The sequence below is a fragment of the Bos taurus genome, chromosome 12 (assembly GCF_002263795.3).
Source record: "Bos taurus isolate L1 Dominette 01449 registration number 42190680 breed Hereford chromosome 12, ARS-UCD2.0, whole genome shotgun sequence".
NCBI lineage: Eukaryota > Metazoa > Chordata > Mammalia > Artiodactyla > Bovidae > Bos > Bos taurus.
This window is the reverse complement of record NC_037339.1, coordinates 33,207,090-33,219,150: the sequence shown is the minus strand read 5'-3', so window position 1 is coordinate 33,219,150 and position 12,061 is coordinate 33,207,090. Positions and strand designations below refer to the sequence as shown.

Below are 12,061 nucleotides of genomic sequence, written 5' to 3'. Positions count from 1 at the left end.
GCCAGCTTGGGGAGGGGCTCTGGCCTGTGCACCATCCACATGGAGAAAGTAACTGTGTATCTGTCCATAGCCCACATTGCCCAGATTTGTCAAAATTCTTTCAGCTCAGGGTTAAAGTAGATGTTCAGATTCTCTGCCTCAGGGATTGGACCCTCATAATTGTAGCTTAATCTAGGTATTTCTCTTCCCACATTTCACTAACAAAGTATCCATGAGTGAGGGGAAGATACAAGACAAACACAAGAAAAGAGGTGACTGACAGCTAAGCTGCTGCTGATGGAAGTAAACAAAGCTCTGGGTCTTCACCGAACCAGAGACCTGTGTCATCAGGGCTACCTGGTAAAGCCTGCTGACCTGCAATCTAAGGGAAGGTTGCCAGTGGCCGACTGTTCCCACGGGGAAGGGCCAAGCCTAAGGCGATGCCCCTGCTCACCTCCTTCCTCAGCAGGTACCTGGGCTGGAGAGTGGTCCAGGAAACTGAGCAGCAGGAAAAAGTGATCCAGCACAGGATCAATGCAAAGTCATGCAGGCTTTTGCCCAAAATATGACAAAGTCGAAGGAACAAAAGACAAAGGGAATTGTGGTTTGCATATCAAAAGAATTAAGTAACAAAACACATAGAAAACACATCTGCTTTAAAAGAAATTAAATACAGCCATGATGAAACAAGAGCTCAAAACAAATCATTTTTAAAGTGATAATAGAGACTTCCCTGGTGGTATAGTGGTTAAGACTTTGCCTTCCAATTCAAGGGGTGAAGGTTCGATTCCTGGTATGGGAGCTAAGATCCCACAATGCCTTCTGGCCAAAAAACCAAAGCATAAAACAGAAGAAATATTGTAATAAATTCAATACAGACTTTAATAACGGTTCACATTAAACAAATCTTCAAAAAGTAAAGTGATAATAAAACTTAAGAAGAATTTTCAACTGACCTGAAAGAGCTCAGGGAAGAAATGAAAGAGCAAAATACCTTAAGAAAATGAAAAGCTACATTGAAGCAACTCAAATAATAACTGAAGAGAGGGGGTGTGCTGCACATACTACAGAAAACTAAGCAAGATGAAATTTGAAAGAGCACAGAGGATAAAGAATTGGAGAAAAATTATAAATTTAGGACAAAGTATATCCAATATGTGTATATTTGTTGTCCTTGAAAAAGAAACAAAAAATGAAAAAATTAACTAAGCAGTTACTAATGCAAATAAAAAAATACAAATAAAAATATTCAAAGCCATGGTAGAAGAAGCTTGTTATTAAAGACAAATTAAGGGGCATGACATGATTAAGGAAAATCTGATACAAAACAATCAATGCCCAATGCCAAGACACTTCCTAACAAAGTCTGCTGGACTTTAAGAATAATGAAAAACAGATCATTATTCTTTTTTTTTTTAAATCATTATTCTCAATCAAAAGCTAGTTTATTCAATGCATTTATTTGGCTGTGTGGGGTCTTGGTTGCATACTGGGGATCCTCCCTGTGTCTTGTGTTGTGCAGGCTGCGGACCGCCAGGGCTCAGTTGTTACAGCAGACAGGTTTAGTTGCCATGACATGCAGGATCTTAGTTCTAAGAATAGGGATCAAACCCACATCCTTGCATTGCAAGGCAGATTCTTAACCACTGGACCACCAGGGAAGTCCCCTGAAACCAATTTAATCACCTACAAAGTTTGGAAGGAAAGGGAATCCTGGGGCCACACTTATACTCTACCACTGAAACATTCAGGCCAGAGACAGAAGATTGAATATCCCACCAAGAAATGAATGAAAAACTTTGGTAATCAAGACTAGTAGTTAAGCAGTGATTTATTTAGACACAAAAGTAAGGCTTTAGATAATGGTGGGCAATCTTATTGTGACCAAACTCTCTACTGAAACATTTTAAAATGCTAAAAAAAAAAATTTTTTTTTTTAGTTTTTTGAATGCATTGAATAGTCAAGATAAGAGCTATTATTGGGCAAAAATTCAGTCAAAAGCAAAAAGTCCAGAAAAATAGGTGAAAAAAAATAAAAAAGCACTTTTTCCAAGAAGAAATTTGCAAAGTCCTACTAAAGTTAACTATAGAGAAATAGAGGGTATATAAGTCAAGGCTCAGGTCCTGAAAGGCTTAGGGAATCTGAAAGAACCCTATGATCACACAGATTCATCTCCTGAGGAAGGAGAGAGAAAAAGGGAAGAGGGAAAGAGAAAGGAAGGGAGGGAGTGAGGGAGGGAGTAAAGAAGGAAGGAGACCGAGAACACAGCTTGGGAGGCTATAACTTCTGGTGGGCTGGCTGTCTAGCAAAATAACCCAAACTGGCATCACCAGAGTTGAAAGAAACCTCAAGCTTCATTTAAAAGGGTTCAGCACTGGTAGGGCTAGAAATGACTGAAACAAATAGGAGTCCACTCCAAAGAAAAATACCATCATCCTAAGCCTCAAAAAATCCCCACAAATTACTTATGGAGGGGAAGGAGTAATATACAGCCAAAAAAGGAAGCAAAGTAACATAAATAATCAGCATTATGAATAAAAGATGGCAGAAACTACCCACTAAAGATTTCAAATGCTTGAGTTAGAAGGTACAGGTTTCTTTAGAAAGAAAATAACCATATTAAAAAAAAAAAGATAAGCTTTAACATACCTATAAGGAGAGAAACTATGAGAAGTAATCCAACAAGTGTGAAGAAGAATCAGACAAAACCTCTATAAATGAGGAAAGTCATAGTCAAACTTAAAAATTCAGTGGACAAATTTGGCAGCAGATAGGCTGCTGCTGAAAGTGAAAATAATAAGATGAAATAGAGATCTGAGAAATTATGAAAAATACAGCTTGGGGAAGGGAATAGATGGAATATACATAAAGAAATTCAAGTCAATAAAGTAAAATGATCTAACAAAAATTTAATTGGAGTCTCACAGGGAAAAGAGAGGAGAAAAAAAAATGGAGCAGAAGCAACATGTGAAGAACCAATGGCTATGACTCTTCTACAAAAGCAAGAAAACCAACAAATATTTATAAGATAAATAAAAACAAAGTCATACATACACATGTAGTAAATACAGAAAACAAAAGTCAAAGGGAAAATCTTAAAGTTAGCCACAGAAAAATAAGAGGGGAAGCAGGAACTCTTCCCAAAATATTTTATGAAGCCACATTATAGTGATACCAAAACCAAAGTCATTACAAGAAAAAAATGGTACAAAATACTTTATAAACATGGACACAAAAATCTTTAGCAAAGTATTTAAAATCTACCACTATGCAAAATGAGTATACATCATAATTTTTATAGGTGGAATTGTGTTTCCCCACCAAAGGAAACATTAATATATTGACATCCTGACCTTGGAGTAGTACCTCAATGTGATCATATTCAGAAATATATTGTCTAGATCTGTTTGGGCCACTATAATAGAATACCACAGATAGGGTAGCTTATAAACAACAGAAATCTGTTTCTCACAATTTTGGAAGCTGAGAAGTTCAAGATCAAGACACCAGCATGATCACGTTCTGATAAAAACCATCCACCTGATTCATAACTGGCGCATTCTGTGTTCTCACCTGGAAGAGGGTCTATGGTGCCTCTGGACCCTCTTTTTGAGGCAATAATGCCATTGATGAGAGCAGCACTTTCATGACTAAGCTCCTTCCGAAGACCCCACCTACAAATACCTTTGAGGGGTTAGGATTTCAACATATGAATGGGAGGCAGGACACAAACTTGAAAACTATAGCATAAGTTGTTCGCAGATTTAACTAAATTAAGATGATGTCATTAGGACGAACCCGAATCCAATGTAACTAGTGTTCTTATAAAAGAGAGAAATTTGGGCTCAGAGACAGACACACAAATAGAGGGAAGATGTGCAGAGACAGAGAACGTCACGTGAAGATGGACGTAAAGAATGGAATTCTGCTGACACAGGCCAGAAACCAAAAGAATGAATGATCCTTCCCTACAGGCTTCAGATCTAGCATGGGCTGATGACACCGTGATTTCAGACTTCTATCCTCAAGAAACATGAGACAGTAAATCTCTGCTGTCCTAAATCAGCAATTTTGTGGTACTTTCCTGTGTCAGGAAACTAATGATAACCATGTGGGGACTGGTTCAAAATTGGGAAAGGAGTACATCAAGGCTCTATATTGTCACCCTGCTTACTTAACTTACACGCAGAGTACATCATGCGAAATGCTGGGGTGGATGAAGCACAAGCTGGAATCAAGATTGCTGGAGAAATATCAGTAACCTCAGATATGCAGATGACACCACCCTTATGGCAAAAAGCGAAGAGGAGCTAAAGAGCCTCTTGATGGTGAAAGAGGAAAGTGAAAAATCTGGCTTAAAACTTACCATTCAAAAAACTAAGATCATGGCATCCGGTCCCATCACTTTATGGCAAATAGATGGGGAAACAATAAAAACAGTGAAAGACATTGTTTTCTTGGATTCCAAAATCACTGCAGATGGTGACTGCAGCCATGAAATTAAAAGACGCTTGCTCCTTGGAAGAAAACCTATGACATACCTAGACAGCATATTAAAAAGCAAAGACATTACTTTGCTGACAAAGGTCCAAATAGTCAAAGCTTTGGTTTTTCCAGTAGTCATGTATGGATGTGAGCGTTGGACCATAAAGAAGGCTGAGCACCGAAGAACTGATGCTTTTGAACTGTGGTGTTGGAGAAGACTCTTGAAAGTTCCTTGGACTGCAAGGAGACCAAACCAGTCAATCCTAAAGGAAATCAGTCCTGAACTGGAAGGACTCATGTTGAAGCTGAAACTCCAATACTTTGGGTAGTAATGAGAAGAACTGACTCATTAGAAAAGACCCTGATGCTGGGAAAGATTGAAGACAGGAGAAGAAGGGGATGACAGAGGATGAGATGGTTGGATGTCATCACTAACTCAATGGACATGAGTTTGAGCAAGCTCCAAGAGATGGTGATGGACAGACAAACCTGGCATGCTGCAGTCCATGGGGTCGCAAAGCATCAGACATGACTGAGTGAACAACATGTGGGGTTAAGGTTAGGGTTAGAAAGCAAAGTTGAATCATTTGAAACCAAAATAATGAAACTTGTCAAAAGACTGAAAAGCCCGGTGATAATGTCAGTAGATATAGAAGAACTATTTGACAAAATTTAACATTAATCAATAAAACCTCTCAGCAAACCAAGAAAAGAAGGAAATTTCCTCAACCTGACAAAGGATTTCTACGAAAAACCTGCAGCAAATATCATACTTAATTGCCAGAGACTGAATGCTTTCTCTGTAAGACTGGAGACAATACAAGGCTGTCCTTTCTCACAGTGTCTACGCAGTGTTGTACCGGAGGCTTTAGTCAGTACAATAAGGTAAGAAAAACAAGTCAAAAGGGAAAAATAGAACTGTATTAGAAAACAACATGATGGCCTCTACAGAATATTCTCAAAGAGCCTACTTTACAAGTTGTTCTGGTGTGATGTGTAAAGAATTTGGGAGTCAAGACTTTTATCCTTACAAATTAAAAAAAGCTAAACAAATTGAAAAACAGCTCTTCTTATATCCATAGATAGATAATCTCAAAAACCTAAGAATGATGTGAAAATGATACGTTACTGTTGTTCAGTTGCTCAGTCATGTCCGACTCTTTGCGACCCCATGAATCGCAGCACGCCAGGCCTCCCTGTCCATCACCAACTCATTAAATCATTTATGTAAGCTTTAAAATACATAACTACAATATTAGATCCTGCCAGGTTCCTCTGTCCATAGGATTCTCCAGGCAAGAATACTGGAGTGGGTAGCCATTCCCTTCTCCAAGGGATCTTCCCAATCCAGGGATCAAACCTGGGTCTCCTGCATTGTAGGCAGACTCTTTACCACTGAGCCACCTGAGAAGCCCATAAAAATGATACATCAGATCAGATCTGATCAGTCGCTCAGTCGTGTCTGACTCTTTACGACCCCATGAATCGCAGCATGCCAGGCCTCCCTGTCCATCACCAACTCATTAAATCATTTATGTAAGCTTTAAAATACATAACTACAATATTAGGTCCTGTTTATGGATCTATAGTTACAAATGTGATTTTAGAAATTAAAAAAGGACTAAAATCATGTAACAGAGCACATCCCTTAGCACGTACCCATTGCTGGGCATCATTACTCAGCACCCTGTTACCAGGCAACAGGTCCTCCTCAGCCATTGGTCAGACCCTTGGTGGGCCCCATCCACAAGCAACCAACTGTCAATGAGGAGCCATTAGAGAAGTGACTCAGTCAACAGTTGGTGGTGCTGTGGTCCTCAGGTAGAGAATGAGGTAAGAGGCAGATCCCTGCCTTCTCCCTGAGACCCTCCAGCTTGCCTAGCCTTGGGCCAGAGGGTGAGCTGGGGGGAGAGGGGGCGGCCAGCGAACAGGCTGGGGGCTGTGTCTTGCAGGGCTCCAGAGCCCTTGCCAGGGCCATCCATTGGCCAGGACTAGGCCTTGAGGCAGCAGTGAACCTCTCTCTCATTACTGTCTATGTGACCTCAGTGGTTGCGGCTATCTGCCTGGGTCGCAGTCTGTGGGAACTGCCCCCACTTTGTGGGAGGCCTGAGGGGTCCCAGGGCCAGTTGAGTTGGGTGCCTGTCTCCCTCAGGGATGACAACTGGGCAGGGTCTGGGGACCTGGCCCTAAGGGTGCTGCCAGCTGAGCTCTGCCTCCTCTCAGCCAGGACCAGGACCTGGGAGGGCAACAGCTATGCTTGGGACCTGGCTGTTTCTTGTCAGGACAGAGAATAACATTTGTTTGGTAGAGGTTTACTGGAACATCGTCACCTGACCATGAACTGGCCTCAAAAACAAGGATCTGAACTCTGCAGCAACTGACAAGGCCCCTCCCTCACCTTTCCTAGAAAAGGGCTTTACTGAAAGCCTTCAATAACTTTGGGGTTCTTAGTGCATGAGCCACCCATCTCCTTGTGTGGCCCTGTAACAAACCTTTCTCTGTTCCAGACTCCAATGTTTTAGTATTGATTGGCCTCACTGTGCCTTGGGCACATGGATTTACATTTTTGGTAACAATCATGCAAAGTACACTTATAATAATCATTGCTTTGGGTGGGAGGTGGGAAAGGGGGGACAGGAGGAATGAGCCTAGAGGTAATGGTTAAAGGTGGCTTTTACTTTGCTTTATCCTAACGATTCCTTTTTTTGAAAGAATGTAAAGAGAAAATCCTGGAAGCAAATGTGACAAAATGATAAAGGTTGTTTATTCTATAGGGTGAAAATAGAGTGATGAACTTTGTACACACATCATCACATATCTCATAGCGCTAGCGTCCACTTAACAGTGACAGGTCACACACTAGAGTATGTTTAAGCAATATGTAAATTACAATTGAATCCATCATCTCAGTTGATTATTTCTCTGGCCATTCACACAGGACCCTGATTGAGCTTCTCATCACCTGCCCCATGATACCTGGAGGGCAAGAACCTGGGGTGAAAGGGGAGCAGTGGCAGACTGCCAGAGCAGAGCAACCAGACCTGACTGAGTTCAGTTACTGTAACTGCTGCAGGACAGCTGCCAGGCTTAAAGGGGCAGCAAGCTGAAGGAAGGCACTGCAGAGTTACTTACCAGCTTCAGGCCATGGGGACCACTTAGGACCACTTAGGACCTTGAAAGGATTGCTGATCCTTTCAAGAAAGATCTTGAATGTATGTTGTAGCTCAGCACAAACAGCTGTAATCTCCGACTGGCCCCTGGCCTTCCCCAGGAATGAGATGAAACCTCCGCAGCTGGCCTCCGAGAGTTCTGACAATTGTGAGGGCTCAGCGCCTTCCCTCCATGCTGCACTTCTGAGATGGGGTGGCCAAGCTTCTCATCCTTACTCACTCACAGACTGAAAAGGAGGCCTTCGACACTTAGAAGCCAATTCACCTTTCTCCTAAGTGGTGAAAAAATACATAATATACCTTATCGATGAGTGAATGCATCAGGGTAAGACAATACCTCACTTAACATGACATAAAGTAAATTTGATAATTGATGATTTTTGCCAGGATTGATGTAGCCTAAATCATTGTTTCTCAAACTGGAAGATCTCAGGAACTCTTCATATGCAAAGAACCCAAGGAGCTTTTGTTTATGGGGCTTCTATCAATCAGTCTTTACCATATTAGAATCTACATAGGTACTGAAATGGAACAGGCCCTACAGTCCTGTTGCAGTGAAAAGGAAAAAAATAAAAAAGAGAGAAATGGGTTTTTCTCTTTCCCTTTCTGAAAACGAAGAAAATAAAGAGAACAGTGAGCAGACCTAAACTCACGGAAAGTGTTTTACTTTAACTGCTCCTAAGTCCGCATGCCTGCAACTAAGTTTGCTTTTCTGCCCCTGACTCAGCAGGAGCTACACTTCACATCTATTTTCCTTTGGTTCTACATGCTAAATACATCCTGTATCTGGTGTTGACCCTTACAACCCTTCCCCCTATAGTTACATCAGAAAGAAGGCCGCAGAGGCATCAAACCGCCAGACCCAATTACCGGGTTACTGATACCAGCCTATGACTGTCTTTGAAACAATGCAAGAGGAAGAAATCAAGATCCGAACACCTTTGTTCCTCATCACGACCCCTGACTTTGAACCCTCATCTTATATAAGCCCCTAGACTCCTCATGGTTGGGAGGCACAGTTCTTGAAGCTTGAGCCTACTGTGTTGCCCTCTCCGCTGGCTGAGAATTAAGCCATCTTTCTATTTCCTCCAAACTCTCTCTGTGTATTTTTTATTTTGCTTTGGTGGGCAGAGAAAGCCAAGCCAGGTTCTCTAACTGCCTTTTGTCTTTGGAAAAGCTTTAGCCAAAGAATAGGTTTAATCAGAGAAGTGAGAACATGCAGAAACAAAGGGAAATAGTCACAGCAGACCAAACAACACTTTATTCATTAAGCATAGTTAAGGACCTTTAGTTCCTCCTCAAGGGCTATAATGTTCTGAGCCATAATATATGAGCTATCTTAGAGAATGAAACCCCCACCAGGTAGAAGAAGTTAACTACAAGATGACCAGACTATAACCATGATATAAGCTGCCACAATTCTGAGAACTGGCTTCAAAAAATGGAACCAAACCAACCCTGGAACTAAAACCTAACAGTTCTTAAAACAAGATGACACTGGTCAGACCACTGCATGACTAATTTCAAGATGACTGTCAGAACTGACTGCTATTTCTGCATGTAGCCCCATCCCTCAGCCTATAAAATTTCTTGCCCCCTGATTGTCAGAGGGGAGTTAGCCTTTGGACAAGGATCCACCGTCCCTCCATCCCCAGGTTGCAAGCATCCAAAATAGAGCAAACTTTTATTAATTCCACCAACCTGGCCTCTTTAATGGCTTTTGAACGGCAAGCAGTGGGACCTGGGTTCAGTAAACAGTACCACCATTCCTGAGAGCAAGTCAGCACTACTTACTGAAGCTAATATGCATATACCCCCAAATCCCAGCCACTCAACTCGAGGACATACTTACCAAAGAAACCACAGGGTAGGTTCATAAGGAGACATGCATAGATCTGTAGAAGTAGGAGCAGCTGGGAACAACAAAAGTATCGATGATGAAAGGAAGAGATAAGCTATGGCGCATGACTGCTGCAGAATCATACATGCCAGTCAGAAGCATGTTATACCAAGTAACACAAATAGTTCTCGAAAAAAGCCAACATTTTATGAAACTTAGAAGCTAGTTGAGATGTATATCACAAAGTAATTTATACAAAAATTTTAAACTTTAAATATTATTATATATTTTTTAAGAAAATATGTTCAAAATATAGAAGATGGCTTGGGAGGACAAACCTTAAAGACATTAGGGAATGAGGGGTATGGAACTGCACGAAGGAGATGAAGAAAACGACCAAAGGAAAATGAAAGAGAAAAGTGTAGCCTTTCTGGACCAATGATGTTGTGTCATGAATAAAGAGTCTGATGATGACTAACTCGATTCTCAGTATCTGAGGTCCTTAAAACACAGAAGAGTCATTTCATGTGAGCAGAAAAGACTGTTAAGACTCACTGGGACTTCCCTGGAGGTCCAGTGATTACAACTCTATGCTTCCATGGCAGCGGGCATGGGTTCGATCCCTGATCATGGAACTAAGATCCCCCATGCCACTCAGTGCAGTTTAAAAAAAAAAAAAGACTTGCTGAGATTATGTAAACATTTCTTTACATGTGACACCTACTCATGGGACGTGATATAGTAAGTGCCCCCACAGGATTCATGAGTTAGCTGACCAGTTTATTCTCCCAAGTAAAATGAGATTTAAAAATACTGTATAATATGAAAGGGCATTTCAAGACAATGCTGAAGACATAAAATTTCTTGTGTTGAACTAATACCCTGTTTTTCTAAGTTACCTTGTATCAGCAAAATAATTTTAATATACATTTTGGGCAAAGGAACAAGTAAACAAATTTTCATTCTAATTAGGTATGTGTGAGTCTGAAATTTTTTACAGGATGTAAGAAGCTAGAGAATACATGGAAAATTTTATAAGTCATACAACTTCCATATCATCTTACTTTTGATTATTCTTGACATTACAGAGATGATATTCCATCCATACAGATTTATATTATATATTAGGTAACCTCCTCTGCTCTGTTTAACTACCCTATGTCCTAAGGGAGAACTGGAGAGAGAGAAACCAGAGCAGATCACAAGGGCACCTGAAAGTTCTCACTCAATCAACACATACTTACTGAGCACCTGGAACATGAGAGCCACTGGCTTAGACTTGATCACAGGTGATAAGCGTGACAGCTTCAGTGGAGCTTTCGGTCTAAGGTGGGAGGAGAGCTTCTCAGGCCACTTCCAGGAGCCTCTTAGCTGAGCAGCTTCCCGCGACTCACCAGCAGACGGTCTGGACTTTGCCAATCTTTCACTCTTTTCCATGCTGGCTTCCAGCGCCAACCACATGTCTGGATAGTAACCCCTGAGCATAGGTTACAAGGGATGAGAAACCTATCTCATGGACAGGTTACAATCCATGAGAAAGGATGAGAAAGAAAGGGTCTTGAATGCTATGGTCCCCCCACCACCATGGTTCGAGAGCACTGCCCACAAAAAGACCCCAAATCTTGAAATAAATATATTAAAATGCATCCACCTTACATTTCATTAAGGAAATATATCATAATAAGTAGTAAAAATTCATAGGTATATTCATCAAGCTGTTAATATTTTATAAAGTACAAAAAAAAGACACTTCACATTTTAACTATAGGTGAGTTGACTACTAGAAACAGTCAAAATCAGTGATTGTATAGAAGTAATAGCACAGGTTTTCTGACGCATATATGATCGTATGACTGAAATAACTAAAGAAACAGACGCAACACATCCTAAGTGCTGAGTGTCCAGAGTGCTATCAAGTCCCCCAAGCTTTGGTGGGCGCACAAGTGCTGAGGGGCTGTCGAGCCTTCTGCACCAAGCTGGCAGCTCTCAGCACCTCCTAAAGCGGGACAGGCACCTTCCTCTTCTCCACAATAACGGTGATACAAGGTTATCTTGGGGATAGGCTTTGCCGAGGGCTCAGGACTAATAAGGGTTTCCCTGGTGGCTCAGATGGTAAAGAATCTGCCTGCAATGCAGATAGACCCAGGGTCGATCCCTGGGTTGGGAAGACCTGCTCCCTCACCCTCGCCGCCTGCAGAGGAGAGAATGGCTACCCACTCGTCTTCTTTCCTGGAGAATCCCAGTCCACGGGGTGGCAAAGTCAGATACAACAGAGCAAATAGCACTTTCGCTTTTTCAGAACACAATAAAGGGAAATTAGAGCAGAGGGAGGAACAACTTGAAACTCATTTGTAGAGATGTGGATGGACCTAGAGACTGTCATACAGAGTGAAGTAAGTCAGGAAGAGAAAAACAAGCATCGTATATTAATGTGTATATATATATATATATATAAAATCTAGAAAATGGTACTGATGAACCTATTTGCAGGGCAGGAATAGAGATGCAGACGAAGAGAAGAGACTTGTGTACAGAAAGGGGAAAGAAGAGGATGGGACAGATTGAGAGAGCACCACTGACATATAC

At 41.3% G+C, this 12,061-nt stretch overlaps 1 protein-coding gene and 1 long non-coding RNA gene across 4 annotated transcripts in view; one reads left to right on the top strand and one right to left on the bottom strand.

The window, feature by feature from the left end:
• LOC536660 (phospholipid-transporting ATPase IB-like) overlaps window positions 1-6,308 on the bottom strand; it is a 95,803-nt gene extending 89,495 nt beyond the window's left edge. The window contains exon 1 of one of the 3 annotated variants that reach the window (XM_059892239.1): window positions 6,125-6,308. In XM_059892239.1, coding sequence (XP_059748222.1) covers window positions 6,125-6,141 — 17 coding nt within the window. In that variant the 5' untranslated portion in view covers window positions 6,142-6,308. Of the gene's footprint in view, window positions 1-3,452; window positions 3,557-6,124 lie in introns of those variants that run through there. The other 2 variants (XM_059892238.1, XM_025000082.2) reach the window with 2 other exon arrangements.
• Window positions 6,209-10,443, top strand: LOC132346765 (uncharacterized). Its single transcript, XR_009496713.1, has 2 exons — window positions 6,209-6,298; window positions 7,404-10,443. It is a non-coding gene; the product is annotated as an uncharacterized lncRNA (long non-coding RNA).
• The last annotated feature ends 1,618 nt before the right edge of the window (window positions 10,444-12,061 follow it).